Here is a 21448-nt window from a genome sequence, read left to right as displayed (position 1 = left end):
CTGGGCCAAGTCTGTGGGAGAGAGACACTTAAGGGAGGAGAGGCGCTTGGAGTTCTTTTGCCCCTCTAGGAAGCTGGGAGCTGTGCCAGCTGGAGGGAAAACTGTCTTAGTGGAAGTATCAGGATAGGACATCAGAGAGGTTTGATGGTTGCAGTGAGCCAACAACTCCAAAGTTGGACACCAATCAAATTGCTAGAAAGTACCAGGTTTGAAGGTTCTGGGATAGCAAACTCAAGGCCCACACACCCCAGGGCGAGCAGGGTCTGCCTGCTAGGCACGGGGTCCGCACGGACCTCTCTTTGCCCGTGCATCACCGTCCAATTTCTTCAACGCGATCGGCAGGTGTCACTTCTCTTAGGTGCTGAAGCTTGGTTAGAAGAAACCTTCTCCTTTCGTACCTTTTGCTTGAATATACCTTTTAAATTCTTAAGTGCGAGTCAGTCTCACGGAAGCTGGCAGTTAAAACACAGATCACTCCTCACGACCCTCTCTTTGTCCCCGGTCCAAAGAGACCAGACCAGCAGGGATCATGAGAACATGGACCGCTAAACCCGGAGTCCCTTCCGATCCCGCCTCAGAGCCCGACTCCGCCCCCTTACATATCCGACCAAAGGGATGCAGTGTTTCACAGTAGGCGGAGTCGTACTGCCCCGCCCCATGAGGAGCCTTAGCCAATGAAGGTCGGGGGTCTGTCAGAGGAAGGCGCCCACCGCCCCGCCCCCGAGCTCTGCCAATGGAAGGGCGCGAGGCGGTGCACCCGGGCAGAGCGCGGACCGCAGCGCGCGGGGCTCCGGGGGCATCCGCCGCTCGGCTCCGTCTGCGGGCCTTGTCCGCCTGTCTTGTCCTCCTCCTGCGGCCGCGCTGCCGGGCCCTCGCGCGTTGGCGAGGTTGACAAGCAGCATGGCGGTGGAGGAAGAGGGGCTGCGGGTCTTCCAGAGCGTGAGGATCAAGATCGGTGAGGACCGCGGTGGCGTGGGCAGCTCCCCAGACCCCTGCTCCTGGTATCCGGCCCGGCTGGACCAGCTACTCGTGCTTCCCCGCCCAGACGGATAGCCCGGTTCTCCGTGGCACTGCGGGGGAGGCGGGACCTGCATCAGGGGGCGTCTGTTTGTGTGCGTGAGCGCGCGTGGCTGCCTGCCTGTGTCGGTGTGCGCAGGACCGCTCGCGGACCTCTCCGGGTCTCGGGCGCCTTAGTTTACATGCACGAGCACACGCGGTTCCGTCTGGGTGCTCCCACTTCAGGGATCAGGTCTACTGATGTCAGTCCCCGGGTGTTCCCTCCACAGTTGTGCGCAGGAACTTCCTTCCCAAGGAGGGGGCGCCCCTTCACCCGTTCTGCTGTGCAGTGCTGCAGGCTTCGAGGCCGTGAGCGCGCGCGCGACTGTGTGTCTGCGCGCTGCAGGCGTGGTGATGGAGCTGCCAGCACCTCCCCCTCCTTTCATTGAGAACTGGCCGTGGGAGCGGTGGCCGGCAGGCCTGGCATCCAGGCTGCTCTAGGCTGTTCCGGACTTCGGCAGCAACGCTGGGGGCAGGGACTGAAGTCGGACTGGAGTGAAGGAAAGGACTTCCTGCTTAAAAAAAAAAAAAAAAACCTGGAGAATTTGCTTTTCCCAGTCGTTCCCTCCCCCCTTCTTTTTTTAAATCTTATGAGTGATGTGTGAATCCACTTCCTAACAGTGGTTTTCTGAAGTGACCGTTACACATCAAACCATTAACGCACTGGGCAAGGGCCAATTTTCTGGAAGGAATTCTGGGTCCTAGTGCGCTGTTCTGTAGTCCTACCCCTCTGAACTGTGTCCCACATACTGGCCTGTTCCTATGTGAAAAGGCCCCTAGTGGGTGGCAACAGTCACAGCCGAATGTCAGTTGTTGCTGACATTCGATGCTGTCTGAAGAATGCCAGCCACTGGCCATCAGCGTGTTGCTTCCTGTCCGCTTTATTTTGATTTTGAATCATCGCCGAGACAGTTTGATCTTTGGTTCAGAAGCGCTGCAGATACCATGTGGTGCTTGGGTTCCCAGAGGGCATGGGAGGGATTTCTCTTGCTTTTGTGCCGGGAATTGCTGTCAGTTTCAATCTGAGGAATGGAGCTGCTTCTGTCTGCTGTGGGGGCAGGCAAAGAGCACTTGTGTGAGGGTGGCCAGCTTCAGTTTCCTTCATCCAAGACCATCTCACCAAGTGAGTCCACCAGGCTCCAGAGGGTGCTGTGACCCTCTAGTGAAGGAGAACAAGGGGAGGGTGGTCTTGTTGTGGAATACTGCTAGGGGAGAATCCAGGCCTTCAGGTAAGCAGGTAACAAGGGCCAAGGACTTCCCTCTTCAGTATAGTGTGCCTAGCTCAAAAGCTACAGTCCTAGCATCAGCTGCTGTACACACACTGAAGGATTTTAGTTCTAATCAAAGAGGATTTCTCTTCCAGAAGGGCATACTAAGAAAGACAAGAGGAAAGAGAAGGCTCTGGTGCCTAAGACAAGTAGCTCAAACTGTCTGTCAGAGTAGGGTCTTCACCAGAGGAGCAGTGGTGGAGACAAGGCATAAGGTCTCCCTGTTACCACACTTTGAATAAGTGTGTGATTGGAGACTTCATTGCATCTGACTACATAGTGGGCTGGACAACTCTCAGATGTTTAGGATGGTGGCCATGAGGTTGGGTAGAGTTGCCCAAGCTCAAACTGCCTACTGCCTAAATGTGCTCTGTCTCCAAGAGGCTGGTCTTTCTCAAAGGTCCTTAGGGGCTAGACAAGAGGTCGGGTGCCTGTGTGTTCTCTGGGTGGACTATGCGGGGACCACAGTTCTGCATAGAGGGCCTGCCTCCTGTGTTTGAGTACAGATGTGGGTGTGTTGTGTTAGCCCCTTGGAGCCCAGAAAACAGCTGTGGCAACTGGTTTGGGTTTGCTGTTGCTTAGCTGCCCTGCTCATCTGATACTGGGGTCCTCAGGGGAATCCCATCAGAAGAATAAATAGGACTCCTAGCAAGGTGGGTGGTGTGCTGGCCTCCCCATGTGCTGGCTCCCTGTGTGCTGGGCTCCTGGGTTTCCTTTTGCAGTTCTTGGTTTGTGGTCAGGTCACTCTGTGATTAACATCTGCCTGAGTGTCACTTGCTGTGACCCTGTAGTTGACTTGAGGGCAGAAGTGTTGACCTGTCCTGCCCCTGTTTCTCTATCTCTGTCTTTTCCACTTTCATACATGCACAAGCAAGGGTGCACACACACACACACACACACACACACACACACACCAGTCACTCCTCTAGCTAAGCCTTGTCTCCAGGTGCTTTGGCTTCCAGGAAGCCTGTTGGTAACTTACAGGGTGACCCAGATGAGCCTCTTTCTTGTCACAGCCATTTCCCCATCTGAATAAAGCATGAGTCCATGTGGGCTGCATCCGGTGGGAATGTACAAGGCTGTGGTCGTCCTAGTTAACACCCTCCCCCACCCAGAGAAGGAAAGAGAGACAAATGCCCCTAAACCATACAGATAAACACCATTGCCACTGTTGTTGTAAGAACTTAGGGAAGGGGCCAATGTTATGAGGCTTGGCCTCTACTTCTCAGTTTTAGAGCATAAGATAGTACTTGGTTTCATCAGAAATGGATTTCCATGTTCTTCCCCTTTCTCATTCCATCTACACATTGCTCACACAGAAAAAAAAAAAAAGCCACATAAAAGTAAAATATCTTAATTTAAAAAAATAGAGAGCATTTTCGAATCCTGTCTTGGAGAATCCGTTGCTTCCCCATTTAAAATGTGTATGGTTGTTTGGATGTATTTCCCCTGCCCTTAGAATCTTGAGTATCTGTGGTAACAATCGCTGCTTTGTTACTGCCATCTTCAGCCATTGCATGTGACTGACCCTCACTTCCTTGAGGCTGCTGTATTGAGGAAGTGTATAGCCCAACTCTCTAGAGTCAATGCTGGTTGGTGATTGGGTGGGTAGCTGTGGCCAGAGCTCATCTGCCCAGCAATGCTATTTTGGGCCTAGTGTTCCCTGGGGTTGCAATATAGCTTTACTTCCCAGTCTTGTTTTCCTTTTGCATAATATTTATTACTCATTTTTTAAAAGTGCTCTCTGGATGAAAATGTTGAGTGCATAGATGTAATTTTCATCTGTCAATTAATAAATAAAAATTCAAAATTCTGGCTTTGCATTCCCAGACTAGAAATGTTCTCTTGCATTATTATGTATGGCTTTGTTTTCTTTCTGCTGAGGTCCCTCTTGAGCTCCCTGGGTCCCCAGGAAGACAGGCTCTACTTGCTGCTTTTCCACTGGGCTCTTGGTGACTCTGGACTTTCTGCCTGGACATCACAGCAGCCACTCTGCATTGTCCCTGAGGCTCTGTGCTCTTTCTCCAAGGTTAGAATGTGGTTGTGGAGAAGTGCAGAGCATACACATGGTATGCTCCTCCCAGCCAGGAGGACTGGGTTGCTGTGGACCAGGGCTGGTTTCCTTCTCCTTGCCTTTCTGCTCACAACAAAATCTGACCAGAAGAAGGAAGAGCCAGTGAAGGGAGGATGAGCAGAAGTGCAGGATGGGGGCAAACAGGGGTGTGAGCCTGCCTGGCTGGTCAGCAGATGACAAAGCCCTAGATTAAGGTCTGGAAGCTTAGAGCTCAGTTAGCCCATCGAGCAAAGTTGCTGTCTCCACCGAGTGTTGACACCATGGTTGCAGGCCATGGACCTGCAGGGGGCAGTTGTGCTTTATGGGTTAACAGTTGTCATGGCCTGGGCAAGGCTGGATTCAGATAGCAGAGGTGTTTTGTGAGTCATGGAAATAGCCTTTTCCATACAGTAGCTTCAGGGTCTGAGTTTAAGAAGATGCTGTGTAGGCCAAATGTGGTCCTTGGCATGGGAGATTTTAAATTCTCTTGAGCTCTCTCATGCTAAAATTAACTTGGGTATTCCATTAACCGAGCTCAGCTCAGCTGCCTGTGCTATTTTTAACTGCCCAGGACTAATGTGCAGTTCTAGGCTGTACCTGTGGAAGCTGGGGAAGCTCAGGGTTGGACTGCTTTGTCCTGCTGATCCAGGTGCTGCCTGCCAGGTGCTGGGTTAGCCATGTTTATGGTGGGCAGAGAAATGCAGATTTCAAGTGAGGGGGTCTGTGTGCATTGTGTCATTAAAGATTCTGTTCTGCTATTTTATTTATTTGTGTGTGTGTGTGTGCATTTGTATGCATGCATGTGCATGTGCATGTGTGTCTATGTGTACATATTCGTACCATAGCTGCAGAGGTCAGAAGAGGGTACTGAGTTCCCTGAATATGACATTGCAGGCAGTTGCAGTTGTGAGCTGCCCAGCTGTGCTGGAAACTGACCAGGTCACTGGAAGAGCAGCAAGTGCATTTAACCTCTGAACCTCTCTCATTAATTTTAAATTCTCACAACCTCATGACATTGATGTCCATGAAGGGAGACTATATATATGCATCTCTGGATGCTTCCTGTCAGTTCACAAGGCCTTTTACTTCCTCTGTGATCTTAGACTTGAATGGTGGCTGGCGGGCTGAAGAGGAGCTTTGGAGGGAGGAGACATGATTTGTGGGTGCTGGTTGGCTTCTGGGAGGCACAAGGTGAGTGAGTGATGTATGGCTATTAGTGTTGGGCTGGGAGGGACCTCATGGGTCATAGCTGGCCTTCTGTAGGTACCCATCAAGATATGCTGGTCTATCCTGTCAAGGCCTGCCCCAGTCTATGTTGGGGCAGAGGAGGAACTACCCACACAACTGGAATGCTCCTGCTCTGACCAGAAGGTGATCATGTCCAGAAGTGCTCTTTGCACAGCCCCATAGCCGGCAGTTCAATGAACAGATAACAAAAAAGTGGGAACAGGGTAAAGTAAATGCCAGTTGAAGGGTGATTATATCATGGGGGACAAGGGGAGCTGTCTCTGGGTCACTGTGCACTATGTGAAACCAGTTCTGTTTTCTTGGGTTCTACTTTGGTCCCTCCCACACTGACGAGGCTACAAGGAATGACCCACAGCAGTTAAGCTCCTCTCAGGGTTAAGTCCCTCACTCAGGCTTCGCTTTGATTTCTTTTGCTTTGGCAAGCAGGAGGTGGGTGGCATACAGTTCAGTTTCAGTGTGGGGACATATTTTAGTCTTAAGTCCCTGAACCTCTGGGCATCTACTTTGTTTTGGCTCCCACTAATTTGGGATTTTCCAAGGCTGGGGTCAGACTGGGGCACAGGGCCATTAGCATTAGTCCAGGAAAATGAGGCACTTCTGGAAAATTCATCTGTGTGCAAGCCCCAAAGGCCCTGGCCGGCTTGGACTCTCATCTAGAGTCTAGGATGAGTGCTAGAATGGGGCTGGTTTTCCCATGGCCTTTGGGGGTGAGGGCTGAGCTGGGGAATTCCAGACCCTCAGATCTGCAGATGGCATACTTAGCCTTCTTGGGAAGCTTTGCTGAGCTGGCCTGAGGCCCTTGATGTAGGCAGACTGCTGCAGGATAGGATTCTGGGAAAGCTCATCCACCAGGGAGCCTGAAGAGGAGGACACTACCTCTTGTCCCGATGGCTGATCTCCAAGACTCTGCTGCTGGATTCAGAGTTTGTGCCAAGTTTTCATCTGCGCAGCAGCCTCATTCAGTTCTCTGAGGACAGAATGCATTTCTGGTACCCAGCCTTTGAGCCTGGCCCTAAGCAGGGCACAGGAAGAAGGAAGCAGGCGGCTGGCCTGAAGCCTGAAGGGGCACTGAAGATAAATCCTGAGTGTCAAGGATATCTCTTAGTAGTGGTCATCAGCTCTGTAAGGTTGTTGACCTAAAAGCACACAATGGGGCATTTCCTGCATTGTGTAAAGCTGGATTCTAGGGGCCGGAACTGTGCCCTGTGGTTGTCTGCACCGATAGAGAGCTGACATTGGTCACCATCTGAGCCTACTGAGGCGTGAGGTGGAGAGAGAGAACTGACTGCACCCATGACCCATGAGGCCAGCATTCAGGTTAAGTCAAGGGCCGTTCTCAAGGTGTCCTCCTGTAACAGTGTGCATAGTGTACAAATCGTGTTGAGGGTTGGGATTCTACTTTTTTCCAGGGTTGGTAACAACAGGAATGGGTCACTCCTGGCATTGTGAGACTTGCAAAGTTTAAATTAGTCCACTTTTCACAAAGTCCTTTACTTTTCCTGTCACCTGCATGGGTGGGACTTTGTCACCTGGAGTCTAGGAGCCCTTCAGACAACTTGCCTCCTGCTCCTATGTCTTTGGTATTAGGGAACCCTGCCTTTCCATTCCCACACTTTTCCCACAATTATTTTGGATTTTCACATATTTTGTATTTGTGTGGCACACTCATGTTTGTAGGCCCACAGCTTAAAGTTTCTCTCGTGACGTTTCTTCTGTTTGCTTCTGGCCTGTTCTCTTAGGTGGATTTTGTCAGGCAGGAGCCAAGGCTCAGTTTCCTAAGCAGTGTGCTCAAGAAGCCATAATGAATATAGGGACAACCTGGGTCCTTATCTTTGGGAAGGGAGCCATGGGCAGGTGCCAGAGCTTGAATTCAGTAGGTAAGACATGACCAGGGACCCCAGGCAGGGATGAGCCATAGCCTGTTAATGAGAAGCAGGAAACAGTTGCCTGCAGACCACTGTGTTTTGAAAGTAATTTGGGGCGGGTTCATGGGCAGTTTCTACCTGTAGGTTGTCTCAGGCAGACTTGCTGCAAAGCCCTATGCCTGGAGGCCTTTTGCCAGAGGATGAATGAAGGCCCTGCTGGGGACACCTAGCCTCTCTGAGGCCTCTGGCTATTCCTGGGTTTCAGTTATACAGCAACAATCCCTTGAGGAGTACTGGAGGCAACATCTGAGACATTAGTGTGGCTGCCCAGCTCCCCAGCTGGTCCCATCCGTCTGGAATCTGTGACATTCCTTTTGCTGTTCATCATTTCCTGCTTTGGGCAGCACTGCATTTAGTGTTTAGAGAGAGTTTCTCAGTATTGGAACCCAAGAATGTGTTTATGCATGTCCTGAGTGGAAATGAAGGGTCACATGGAAAGAAAAAAATAAGTTTGTTTTCACTGTTTTTGCCTAGTGTCTTGATTTAAGATTTTTTTGTTTTATCAAGTATATTTCATGACATCTGCAGGAAAACTTTGTCTCCTTTGTTGTCCCCTTGCTGAGGCCCAGGATGTAATTTTTTCCAGAGGGTTAGAGGGAGTGGACCGGGAGGGTTTGGCAGGCAGAGAGGTCCCATGGGGTCTTGTGCCCCGAGTCAAACACAACTTGCTTCCTTCTCCTGATTGTCATTCTCGCTGTCAATAGTGTCATTCATCCCCCAGTCTCAGTTCCCACTCCGTGGCTGGGCTTGCGGTGGGGGCTATGCCACACCTAGTGGTGGTGTGGTCGTAAGAATGGGTTGCTACAGCTGTGTTGCATTGGGGAAGGGTCTGGAGGCCGAGAGGCTGCGAGGGTCTAGAAACTGTTGGGCTGCAAGGGTCTGGATGCTGATGGTCTGGGCAGGGTCTTGAGGCAGATCAGCCGCATTAGTTTGGAATATGATGGGCAGGATCATAGTTGTAACTCTATATGTTTGGATTCTGGTGTGTTTTCAAATGGCTGGCTACCAAGGGAATGCAAGGTAGGTGTCATCAGGGGGTGGCACACAGGTTCTGTGTTTTGGGCTTTATCCTCTCCCTCATAAGAATTCTTCTTAGTTTTCTGGTCCTTGTCATCGGGGCAAGAAGGGTGACAGGACAGCCCTTTCCCCAGAGTGGACGTCAAAGAGAGGGCTAAAGGGAGGCCAAGTGGGCCTGGAAAAGGTTTACCCAGGACCTCGGCCTCCCTGGTCATGAGCTGATGTAGATGTAGGCCCCGTCATCCCAGCTTGCTGGCTCTAAGGGGCTCCATTAACCCCAGCTTTGCTACACATATCTGAGAAAGCTATGGTTTCTGTCAGGTCAGACAAAAAACCCAGAGGGGCAGCTGTTTGGTGTCTTATTTATGGGTGTCCTTTGGCACCTGCCACCAGTGCACAGCAAAATGGATGCTGTTCTCATGTTGGTAGCCATCCCATAGTCTGGGAGGAAGTGTGCACAGAGGGCCTGTTTTTCTCTGACACAGGTTTTATCAGGCAATTTTTCCCATTCCCCTGGGTTATTTGGCAACGTCTGGGACTCTTATTTGTTACATGGTGGGTCAAGCCATGCATCCATGTGGCGTGGGGTGCCAAGGTGGAGCCCTTGTTTGAGGACATTCTTGAGCTGTATGGTGGAAGAAGAGTGGAATTGGGATATTGTTGAATACTTGCGAACACCAAGACTGTGTCAGACTCAGGTCCCCTCTTCTCTTCAGGAAATAGAATAGCATGTTACCATCAGCCATATTTTGGGAGTAGGGAGCAAAGATCTCCTTGCACATCTGCTGGAGAAAAGACTCCAAATCTGTGCATTATGTGACTGCTGCTTCCCAGTCTTGGGTGTTGGATCAAGGGGTAGAGGCATTTGCAGTCTACCAGCTGGATGCCCGCCCTTCACGTGTTACTTGAATTTTCTGTGCCTCGGTTTAAAGTACAACAAGAATTATAATGGTCCCTTCCTAGTAGCATTGAGGGTTGGCTAGTTTGCGAAGTGCCAGTTCTGTGTGGGCACAGAATAAATCGAGATGTTGTCATTGTTCCCTTCTGGCTTTTTATCTCACTCAGGCGTGATGTGGGGGTTGGTGAGAACCAGCATCCGCTCAGGGTCATGGGACTCCTATGGGTGAGCCAAGGGCTGGGCTGTGTGTAATCGGCAGAAAAGCCTTGCAAGGTTGCTGAGTTTTCTTGATGAGCGGGCACCACGTGTGGAGCTGGACTAGGAGGGTAGAGATTTGTGGGACACCTGTAAACCAGAGCCTGTTCTGCCTGCCTTGCAAAGGCTGTGTGTCCTGCATCAACTGACAGTATTCACATGTCTTCCACAGTGTGCTCTGTCCTGACATGGAAGGCTAACCCCACGCCTAGGTTCAGCCTTTATACCATGTCTGCTGCAGCTTAGCACCAGGCTGTGGAGTTGTATATCAAGGCTAGAAAGGCTGCCTTCCCAGAAGCTGTGACTGGGCTCTCTGCCACTGGCGACAGTTGGTACAGGATATTGAAGCTGAATGAAGCACATGAGTATGTAGTGTGTGTTGCAGGTAGCCCGAAGTCACTCAGCATAGTCATTTTCTCTGTGCTACACAGACCATCATAACAGCAGATGCAGTTTGCTATGGTAAGAGTATTGAATGTCCCTGAAGGCCTGTGTATCAGAGGCTTGGTCTCCAGGTTGACGCTGTGGAAGGACAGATCTTTGGACAGTGGGACATGGAGGACGCTATGGTCCTGGTCCCCTTCCTGTCCATTCTTGGTTATAAGATAAGCAACTTTATTTCTCCACACTATACATACTCATTGTGGTAACACACTTCTAGAGTACAACCTACTGTAGCAGGAGCCTCCAGGACTGAGCACAGGGAATGCATCTTCGGTTTATTTTGCAGAATATAGTAGAGCTCCCACATTGGGCCTAGCTCAGAGCAGACCCTGCATGCTGCATAACCCCCACGTGGAAGGAAGGCAAGGTCAAGTTCAGCACTGGGTCCCAGTTTTGTACTCTGAGGTTCTTGCTTGCTTTCTCTTTAAGATGTGTTCATTTGCCAGGCTTGAACCCAGCCAAGCTTACTGTGATGCCTCAACCAGGAACACTCCTCCAAAGTGACACAAAGGCAACGGGTACCTCATTGCTCACAGACAGGAATACAGTGGCCTCTCCACCTACAGCGAAGGCCTCAGGGAATCTGAAGTAATTCCAGGTGGCTAGACTTTGGCTCCATGCACCACAAGGAACCAGTCCTTGGAACTTGTCCTGCCCAGAAATACCAGGAATGCCCCTGATTTCATTCCCTACCTCTCCTGAGCTACTTCGTTGTTGATGCATTTAGAAGCAGAGATGCTGAGAACCCAACCCTGAAGGAGTGTGGGAAGCAGTGTGTCTTGTGTGCTTTAGAGGACACAAGGATAAGCTGTTATGTTTTTTAGGGTGAAATAAGGTCTGGGCTCATTTCATTCTCAGCAAGCAAATGGCTAGTTTTTTAATGGGCGGAGCTCGAGCACGCTGTCAGAGCTGGGAAATGCTGACTGTCCTGGCCCCTTCTCCTTACCCTCAAATGGGTAAGACCCATATGTCCCGTAGCTCCTTCCAAGATAGTTTTGGACTCCAGTCTAATAAAGGAAACCTCAGGAAATCCAGAATAGAAAGTTAGCACATGGCTAGAGGAAGTTCATTTTAAGCCCTACAGATATGTGAGTGGTCTGACTTTCTACTAGTGCCATGCCAGGCAGCTTGCTGAAGACGAAGGGTGTCACACTCACTCAGGGGACTGGGGTCAGTGTCCAATTGGAACCTGGAAATGCGGGTTAAGGACTTTTGGTGTCTAATGAGCAAATGAATGTCTGACATTAGCTGGGGCTGGGTCATCGGGAAGGAGCTCAGCAGTGCTCCCATTGTCTTGTTAGGCTCCTCTTATTGTCAGGGGCCAGCCACTTGGTCTTTGGGAGGAGCTCAGCAGTGTTCCCATTGTTTATGCACCTTCATTTTATGAGTGGCAGCTTATGGAGAAGCCATGGCTTGTGTGCTTGCCTCCCAATGTGTCTGCCTGTGTGTGGCTGGTGCCTATGCAGGAGTCCTCCAACCCCAAGTCTCCATGCATGGGTGTCCATGCTCCACCCTTGCAGGAGAACACAAAGGAGGAAAAGACCCTGTGGTCATGGAGGTGTGTGGCTTCAGGATGAGTGGTCAGGAATCATTTGTACTCTGATTCCTGCCTGCTAGATAGTAGGACCTGATACTCTGTCAGGCTTCTCTCCTGACCTATTGGGTCAGCTCTTTGGTCTTAGGGCTTTGTGGCATCCCTATGCACCCTACAGTCTTCTTGTCCTACCCTAGGTATCCCTCATTTCTCTTCTTTGGAGTAAGAGGAGGGATCCTCCCTTTCGCTACAATACTGACAAAAGACAGGCACCGTTCTGAGTTGCACTTAGAATCACCCCCAAATGTCTCAGTGGCCCTCTAGAAACACATTTGTCAGTTACAGCTCATCCCAGATGCTGATTTAGTACAATTAAGGTATTTGGGGAAGCTGTGCAGTTAGATGTGATTTGGGATAAAAGGCAGCGTGCCGTTAGCTGTGGCACTCTGAGAGGCTGGATGTCCTATGGGTGGCATTTCCTCTGTGAAGGCATTTAGCCAGGATAATTCATTTTGTGACCCAGCTACAGATGACATCAGTAGATACTATTCTGATGGTTCCCGTGGCCCTAATAATGATGGTGTCAGTATGCATGGTGGATACATACTCTTGGCTTGTGGCTTAATTATCATATATAGGTCCAGATCTGGGATAGAATCTCAACCTGCTGTCCATGTGGATTTGGGGCTCTCTGAGTAATTACCCACTCTCCAGCCAGCACAAGACTGGTGTGAATATGTTGAGCTCAAGTGGTGATGCTCCTGTACAGACAGACCCTCACACGGCCAAGGAACCACTGTGAGCTCCACCTGTGTGGGCTGGGAACTGGGACACTTGGAGCCTGTGGCTACTCAGTCTCGCTGCTGTAGCTCAAAGTAGCCAGACAGTGTGTCACTGGGAAAGTGTGACTATGTGTCTGTGGAACCTTATTTATGGACACTGACATTTGGGTTTCACATAATTTTCTTATGCTGTGAAATATCTTCTTGATAAAGATATTCAGAAACCTAAAAGCCATGTCTGAGAGATGGCTCAGTCAAAAAAAAAAAAAAAAAATGCCTTCCATGCAAGAATGAAGACGAGTTCAGATCCCTGCCTCTCAGGTAAAATCTAGGCCCAGGAGAGTGAGAGAGCTTGGAAGACTCAGTTCTCAGTGGTATGTAAAAGCTGATGAGAATGGAGGACAGCAAGGAAACAAGACCTTCTAGGCCTTCAGGACTGATGCACACATATGAGCTCACTGAGACCATGGCAGCATGCACAGGGCCTGCACAGGTCTAACTCAGGTGGGGTCCCCGAGCTGAGAGGAGGTGTAGACAGGAGGTGTACACACACACACACACACACACACACACACACACACACACACACACACACACACACAAGCCCCATCCTTAACCCAGAAACTGTCTCCAGCTGGCAATCACTCAGAAAGGAATTTTTTTTTCCCCAATGGAGTCTTACTCCATTACGTGTGGTACATAAACCACACGTAAGGGCAGGCTCCATGCCCAGCAGATGGTCAACACAAAATGAACTCCATGGTAATTTTGTGCTTTTTCTTTTTTTGGTCTTGTAGTGCTCTGAACATTTTATTTTTACCTTACAGGTCTTTTGCTTATCTATTATTGTTTCCATTTTGTGTTTCTAGGTTTTCTGTGTGGGAGAATGTGTGTCTCATCATATGTATTTCTTGTACTGTTTCTTTGGCTCTTTTTTCTTGTTTGCTTGTTTGTTTTGTCCTTCTGTTTTTCTAAATGTTATTTTATTATTATTTTAGCTGTCCATTTGTATTTTAATGAGAGGAAGATGGGGGAAAAAGGGGTATGGATTTGGTTGGTTGGGGTAGTGGGGAGGATTTGGGAGGAATTGGGAAAGAGGAAACCATAATCAGAATATATTGTTTGAAAAGATATATTGTATGTTTGGTAAAAATTAATAAAATAAAATAGTAAAATCTGGGCACAGTGGGAGACGTCTGTAATGCCAATGCTGGGGGAAGGAGGGGTAGGAAAGGGGGTCTCTGGGGCTCACTGGTTCCTCAGCCTGGTAGAACTGATGAGCTCCAGGCTCAGTGAGAGACCCTGTTTCAAACAAATAAAATACAGAGGGGTTGCTGAAGACACTGAGGTTGACCTTAGTCCCCTACATGCGTGCACATACATGTTTACACATACCCATTTACATACATATGTACACCCACATGAATGTGTGCTCTCCACACACATACACAAGCCATAAAACATAAAAAAGGCCATTTTTATCCGGCTTTGGCAAGCAGAGTAATTGATTTGGGGCTTCAGTCTGACACCTTGGAGTCTGGATGCAGGGCCGCGGGCAGCCTGAGAGCAGGGCTGCAGGCCGCTATGCCGCTCGGTCGCTAGGTCCTCCAGCTTCTCTGCCGCTGCTCTTCTTTCGTGTGTCAGATTCTGACCTCTTCTTTTTCTTGACCCACTAAGGTTGCTGTTTATAGAAGGAGTGTTTTTCCTCAATCCACATTCGGACCACAGCTAATGGAGGCTGTTTGGTGTCTTGTCAGCATGAGAGGGTCTGGCTTTAGGGTTTGTGCCCTGTCCTGACGTAGGTGGCTGTGTTAGAGCCTAGACTTTTTGAGGGAAGGTTCCGTGCCCCTGGCCTATAAACTCTGGGAGCTGGTTGCCCTTAGCTAGGTAGGGAAAGCAAAACTAGGAGAATCTAGGATGAGGGGAAAGGCAGGGCCTGCTTCCATGGGCCAAACAACTCTTAGGAGTGTTTTGGTTGGAATTCTTACCGCAGAAATTTTCGACCCAGGAGCGCAAAGATTTTTGGGCCAATAGGAGGTGAAGCTGAAGAGTTGGGCATCCCTGGTGGAAGTAGTTTGTTACTGTGGTGTGAGCTCCTGCCATCCCGGACGAGCTTCTTGCCAATCACTGGCATGTGAACCAGCACCCATTTCTTTGCTTTCACCTTTCAGTGGTGCATCACATGGCAGTAGTCTATTTATGTATTTATTTGTTTTTATTTATTTATTTCATGAGACCAGTGTGCTTAGCAATGCTCTGCTTCTTCGTGTGAGACTGGTGGTTGTGAGCTGAATTATTGCGAACAGGCTCTGGCCTTACCAGAGAGGACTATTCCTCTTTAATGCACACGTGAGTGGTACCCCTCCCAGCTTGGCCTCTCTTCTCCTTGGTTTATGCTGCTCATGTTGCAAGCTCTGTTGATATTTGCAGTGCAGAGGGCTTTCCGCAGATGTGGGTGTGTTCCTTGCAGTGCAGAGAGAGGGCTTGCAGCAGATGAGGGCGTGTCCTTGTAAGGATGCCATGACAGCATTTCTTTAGTCCAATGAGGGCCCTCAGGACGAATCCAGGCCCCTTGCCTAGTATCAGAACTACTGGGGACCCCCAAACCGCCCCAGAACACAGCCCACTCCCCAAATTTCTGAGCTGGGCGGGGACTGGCTGCTTTTGAAAACTTTTGGGGAAGTGATGTGGGCTCGGGTGAGAAGTGGAAGCAGAGGAAGGTAGCAGAGTGTGTGTCTCACCACTTTCCTCAGGTCTCTGCCCTGAATTCTCCCCAAATCCTGTTCTGCCCACATCACTTGCGAGTTCCTGGCAACTGCTCCTCTAGGCCAGTTCTCAACCTTCCTAATGCTGTGGCCCTTTTATACGGTTCCCCATGTTGTGGTGACCCCCAACCATAAAATTGTTTGTTTTTACTTCAGAGCTATAATTTTGCTACTGTTAGGAATAGTGATGTAATTTTTGGCGACAGAGTTTGTCAAAGGGGTTGTGACCCACAGGTTGAGAACCACTGTTCTAGGTCTTCCTATGACTTTACATGTGTGAATGGAGTGGTGGTGGGTGAGGTTGTATGATCACTGTTGAAAGTTTGGGGGAAAACAGAAAGTTAAAACATGCATAGCTGACTTCCACACAAGGGTGCCTTGTGTACTATAACCCTAAAACTCACTTCCTTCTGGAAGACTGGGCTTTCTTTGTGTGTGGGTCTCTGGGGACTGCCTTGCATGTTTTCAAGTTGACCCCACACAAGATTCTCAGCCTGTGTTGAGGGGAGACCCTCTTATCTAAAAGCTCTCTAACCCCACGACCTAGCCACATGCTGACTGTGTGTATGGCCAGCCCTAAAAGCCATAGATGGAAGGTGCCTGCAGAGGTCTGAAGGTCCTATTACTGTAGTTCAGATGAAGACCTGTAAGTTTTGTTTGGTGGACAGAAGACAGTGTAAGAAATTGTATTCGGGGACTCGGTTTTTTGCTTGGACACAGTGGCTGGCTATGGGTTGTAAGAGCTGTTTGGGTCATCAGCCCAGTTCTTTGTCTGCCCCATAGCTGTAGAAAGGTGAACTAGGACTTTCTAAGCCAGCTATGTGTTCATTGGTCTTATTGCATTATTCTCTGCTAAGATGACAAGTGTGGGGAGCATTACTGAAACTGAACTTTGAGACCTCTGTTGTTGCTGATGTCTCTCTGGTCCTGGATCAGCAGGTGGGTAAAGGCTGTGTGCCAGCTGAAGTTAACCCTTGGCTCCAGTACTAGGATGTTGCTGTTGGGAGGGATGCATAGCCCGTTCCTATCTTGCAACTTCCTTTTGTGGAACTCTGCTGTCTGCGGAGTTGGAAAGTGGATGGGACAAGATTATTCATTTCACATGTGCAGGATGTTCCCGTAGACCGAGCAAGCATTTCACTGGTAGGGAAACTGAGGCTTGGATCAGCTCCCAGCTGTACTGAGTGCCATCTTCTATGTTGAATGAATGTCCTGTTGAATATAGGCCTCTTTCTGTGGACCCAGGGCCATGAGGTTCTGTTGGAAGGGACATCTGTAATGTGAATCCTCTCCAGTCGCCACTGGAGATCCAGCAGTCCACTGAAACCTGTTAACTGCTACTGGCTTATGCTGGCTTTTGCTTCTTCTGTCACAGGCTTTGTACCTTCTGAGTTGACTGGGTACCATGGGTGGTGATGGGAGAGGAGACAGATGCTCTTTAAACTAGGGCCCAGAGTCTGCCTGAGGAGGTATATAACAAAATGCCAAGGCAACTGTCCAGATCCTCACACTGGATGTGGGGAAGGAGGAGGTGAGAGGAAACATGTGCTACACTCTCCCCCGGCAGGCTGGAGGATGGGGAGATCAGACTCCAGAGCTCATGCAACAGGCAAGATGCAGGGAAAATCCTTCTCCACCAGGAGAAGGCCCTTGATGGGCTCCAGCGTGGTGAGAGCCAGGCTTACTCGTGGCTTTGTCTTCTCACACATACTGACTTCTCTGCCTTCTGCCTGGGCTTGGTGGGATTTGGGGTCCTTAGGTTCTGGAGCAAAGGTCATTTATTAGACATGATGATGGGAGTCAGTACCGGGGATTTACTGTGAGTTCAGTTGATTTTAATTCATGGAAGATTGAGGTCAGCCGCTGGCTGGATAGTAAACGACAGTCTCCACCAGCTGAAGGCTCTGGTTCTGGGAGATAAAAATAGAACCGGTAGGGGGAAAGAACCATTTAGAGGAGGATTGAACTGAAGATGAAACTCCAGGGGGGGGGGAAATTCATGGTGAAAGGGTTCTGTTGGCACAGAGCTGGAGGAAGAATGGCCACCCATGGGGTGTGGAACGTCTTCAGGACACTTCCTTAGGCAGGCAGTGTGCAGTTGGGCGGATGCGATTACTTTAAGTTGCAGTGAAGTGAAGAATACTTTTAATTTTGGTTATTAGCTCTGGTTAAACTTTTAAAAAAGAAAAAAATTATTGGGAAGCTTTTTTTTCTTAAAAAAAAAAAAGATTTTATTTTTATTTTATGTGCATGTATGTCTGTGGACCTCGTGAGTGCATTGCCCTTGGAGGCCAGAAGTATCAAATCTCCAGGAACTAGAGTTATAGACAGTTGTTAATTACTTCATGGGTGCTGGGAATCACCCTGGCCATCCAGAAGAGCCAGTGCTCTTAACCACTGAGCCATCTTGCCAGCCCAGTTATTTGGACTAGTACCTGTTCTGGTTGGAAGTTGGGCTTTATAAGTGGAAGCTATGAAAGACTGCCAAGAGCTAAGTGGACTTTGCATTCTACACAGTCTTGGGATGCATGTGTGGTCAGTTTTTTATGTTGGTCACAGGAATCAGGCTTCTTGATGGGTAGGAATCACAGTGGATTCAGAGCCAAGGTGACAGCTAAAGAGGCATCTTGATTCCCCAAGAGAGTGGGGTCGGTTTAATAAGTGGGGTGTCTTCCTTACCTATTCACCACAAAAGGAATTGCGTTGTGGCTCATACTGTATAAAACACAAGTTCTCTATATGATTAAAGGTTGCGTTGTGAAAAAGGGAAACAACTAAATCAGTAAGCCATCAGAGTGTCCTGAGTGACCACAGAAACATGGGGAAGTTCATCATCAGGGAGCAAACCTCTACTGAACACAATCAGTCTTTTCTCTCGTCATTCCATAGCCAGTATTCACATAACGCATACGTTGCTAATGCAATAAGTTGCCGAGAGAGATTGAAAATGGAGATGAAAATGCTACAGGTAAACACTGCACCATTTTCTGCAAGGGCCTTGAGCATCCATCTCCGAGGGATGCTGGGACTGGTACCCAGGGATGCTGAAAGGATGCAGTCTCTAAATGTCTGTATGGCAAGATGTTAGTGGCTGCAGATTTGAAGTAGACCACAGCCCACAGTAGCTTCTATACAGTGACACTATGGCTCAAGCAAACACAAAGTGCATACTTGGCGCTGTCATCTTGCCCACCTAGCATGTCTGGAAACAAGCAGGGAGCTGTGGCTGCAGGGAGGAGCCATGGTCTTCCTTTACTCAGATGAGGGCTCAAGGTAGTGAGCATGTGAACTCTGCTCCATGGTATCTGTGTATGAGCGCCTATGTGCCCAGCATGTACAGTGATGTGTGTAAGGGCTTTGGAGATCATTTAGTGACAGTCTTTCACAGGATTGGCAGGTATGTGGTCACAGCAGCCTCCAGCACAGCTGTGAGGCAGAAGCTGCTATGGAGATGAGCAGAGCAGTTAGGGGAAAAGCCAGGTGGATGGGCCTGTCTTCAGTCATGTGAATGCTTTGTTTCAGTCCTGTGCCTTAGTGGATTATGGTCAATCCACAGCTAGGACCATGGGATAGCTATTCCAATTTAGCAGAAAGGCAGGGGAGCAAGTTCAGTATAGTGTGATAAAACTTCATTAAAAGTAGACTGGGCATGGCCACACACAACTTTAATCCCAGCACTGGGGAGGCAGAGGCAGTCCGGTCTCTCTGAATTCAAGGCTAGTTTGGTCTACATAGTTCCAGACCAGCCAATGATACATAGTGAAAGCCTATCTCAAAGCAAGCAAACAAACAACTTCAGTAAAAGTTAAGAGCACCCCTCTGTTCCTAAATGTGTTTGCTCCTTGTTTGGTTGTATGTTCAGGAAGAAAGGGACACAGTGTCCACACCACATGATTTGCTTGGTCATCTAGGTGTGGGATTAGGTGAAGGGAGCAGAGCAGATTCCCTGCTGAGGCCCGTGTGACACATATATATGCATATGTGAAATATGTATTATATAATAACACACATGCACTTATGAGATTTAAAATACAGGGAAATGGTTTTTGTAAGATTTAATTCTGGACACACACAACATGCTCTAGGCACTGCTGCAGGAACAAGTGTGCACCCTGTTCAGTGGGACTTTGGTGGTGTGGGCCTGTCAGAAGACTGAACTCTATGTAATTCTTACCTGCATTTGTGCTGTGGCCTATGGCATCTGCCCAGCAGCAATGGGTTTCCTTGCTTAACCTAGTCATCAGCATGGCACAGAGTGGGCGCAGGCGGTGTACCCAGAATGATTACAGAGTGGGGCCTGTCTTAGTTCTCTGTCCCTTGTGGAGAACCACAAATCTAAGCTTGAACCAGCTCCACCCCTGAATTCTTGGTGATGATTTTAAAGTAGGAGGAAGCGGTAAAATTATACATTGGCTTTCTTTCCGTGTCTATTGCCTGTGACAGGATTGCTAGTGAACAGAGACTGGAGTTCACGTGTGTGTTCTGCTTGGACAGTCCTCAGCCTGTGTACTCTAATGTGAGAAACCATGGATCTTACTGAGGTGGCAGTCACGGAGCCCACATGGGTCTGTGCTGGGTCCTCTGCATACACGCTATGGTTATTGAGCTGGGGTTGTCTGTGGGGTTAGCAGTGGGAGTGGGGGGGGTGCCTGTGATCCTTGCCTGCACTTTGTCCAGCCTTGTCATGAGGGTTTGCATCTTGTTATTCCATATTCAGTTGGTATCCTTGGGAAGCCTGCTCTTTTCTGAGGGAAAATGGAGGAGCAGTGGATGGCAGGGGTTGGGGTGGGGTGGAAGGTGGGGGTGGAGGGGGGAAGGGAAGTGGTGAGAGAGAGGAGGCTGTGGTTGGGATATATTGTATGAGAGAAGAATAATAAAAACAAAACAGTGGCTCTTACAGAAGAGTGGCTTGGGTCCTCCCTCTAGCTTCAGCATCCTACATAGACCATAAAATTCCCTCTCTGCTCCAATTGCCCCAGAACAATTGCCCTGGGTGGTGGCTGTCTGTGCCACCCAGAACCAGCACAGAGACGGCCCTGGGGATTCGAGAATGATCCAATGAGAATTCATGGGGTTCCAGCTGCAAGGGCACCTGGACCTGTCATCCTCAGTCACCACTGGTGATCAAATACTGAGCCGTGTATCACAGAGGCAGTGGCCAGTGAGGAGCGCTTTGCCTGGGAGTTCCCTGGAGCCTGGCTTCGGGTCACTGTATGAAGAAGCCCTGCGAGAGGAGACATGCTTGCAGGTCCAGCTCTGTCACAGGGACCATGAATACAGACAGTGCGTTCCCCATAGGCCAGATCGTATCAGAGGACATAGTGACAGAACACTTCCTCACTTAATCTGTCTCAGAGCTGGCAGTGGACCAGAGTCTGCGAAGCCAAAATTGTGCAGAAAAGCAAACCCTGACCTAACTCACTCCTTTTCTCCCTTACACTGTGGTGAAGTGATCACAGCTTCTTCTCAGCTCTTAAAGGGTACATGATTAAGAGGCCCCATGGAAACGAATTAATATTCTGAATAGTCTTCAGAAATGACACGCTAAAGTTTTGAATGACCAGTGTTTGTTATAGAAAACAGCTCACTATAGGAAACAGAAGCCATGAACTAACTGTTCCACTATGGAGTTCCCCTCCAAGGGGCAGAAGGCGCAGAACCAGGGAGGAGCCTGGCGCTGGGCTGATCTCCATTCCTCTGGAGAAGGATGGTCTAGGGTTGGTAGAGGGCATTGCTAGTATGTTCGAAGCCTAGTGTTCTGCCCCTAGCATTGCACAGACCAAGTGTGGTGACCCCTGGCTGTAACCTGTGCTCTGGGAGGTAGAGGCAGGAGCAGTCAGGAGCAAGGTCAACCCCCCAACTCCCCCACCTCTGCCAAGCTGTAGAGCCAGTTGCAAGCAGCCTGGGATTACATGATACCCTACTCTCAACATAAGCAGGATGGGACTTGTCACATGAGGATGAGGACCCAACTTTAGTCCCTAGAGCCACATGAAAGTTGAGCACTGTGGCTTGTGTTTCTAATTCCAACTCTGGGGAGGCGGAGACAAATAGATCCCTCGGGACCACCAGTCAGCCACTGTAGCCTAATCAGGGAGCCCCAGGTCCCAATAATGGCTCCTGAGGAGGAGCAACACCTGAGATTGATGAGCCCCTACATGCATGCACACCTGTGTGTGTGCACATATGCACACACCACTCAC

The 21448-nt window shown here is 49.3% G+C and overlaps 1 protein-coding gene across 2 annotated transcripts in view; it reads left to right on the top strand.

Annotated features, from left to right (window-relative positions):
* The first annotated feature begins 659 nt into the window (after positions 1-659).
* Positions 660-21448, top strand: part of Rasa3 (RAS p21 protein activator 3) — a 99673-nt gene continuing 78884 nt past the window's right edge. The window contains exon 1 of one of the 2 annotated variants that reach the window (XM_051182045.1): positions 660-955. In XM_051182045.1, coding sequence (XP_051038002.1) covers positions 675-955 — 281 coding nt within the window. In that variant the 5' untranslated portion in view covers positions 660-674. The remainder of the gene's footprint in view (positions 956-21448) is intronic. The other variant, XM_051182046.1, reaches the window with a different exon arrangement.

The sequence above is a fragment of the Phodopus roborovskii genome, unplaced genomic scaffold, assembly GCF_943737965.1.
Source record: "Phodopus roborovskii unplaced genomic scaffold, PHOROB, whole genome shotgun sequence".
NCBI lineage: Eukaryota > Metazoa > Chordata > Mammalia > Rodentia > Cricetidae > Phodopus > Phodopus roborovskii.
Note: the sequence above shows the minus strand (reverse complement) of the source record. Positions and strands in the feature narration are given on the sequence as shown.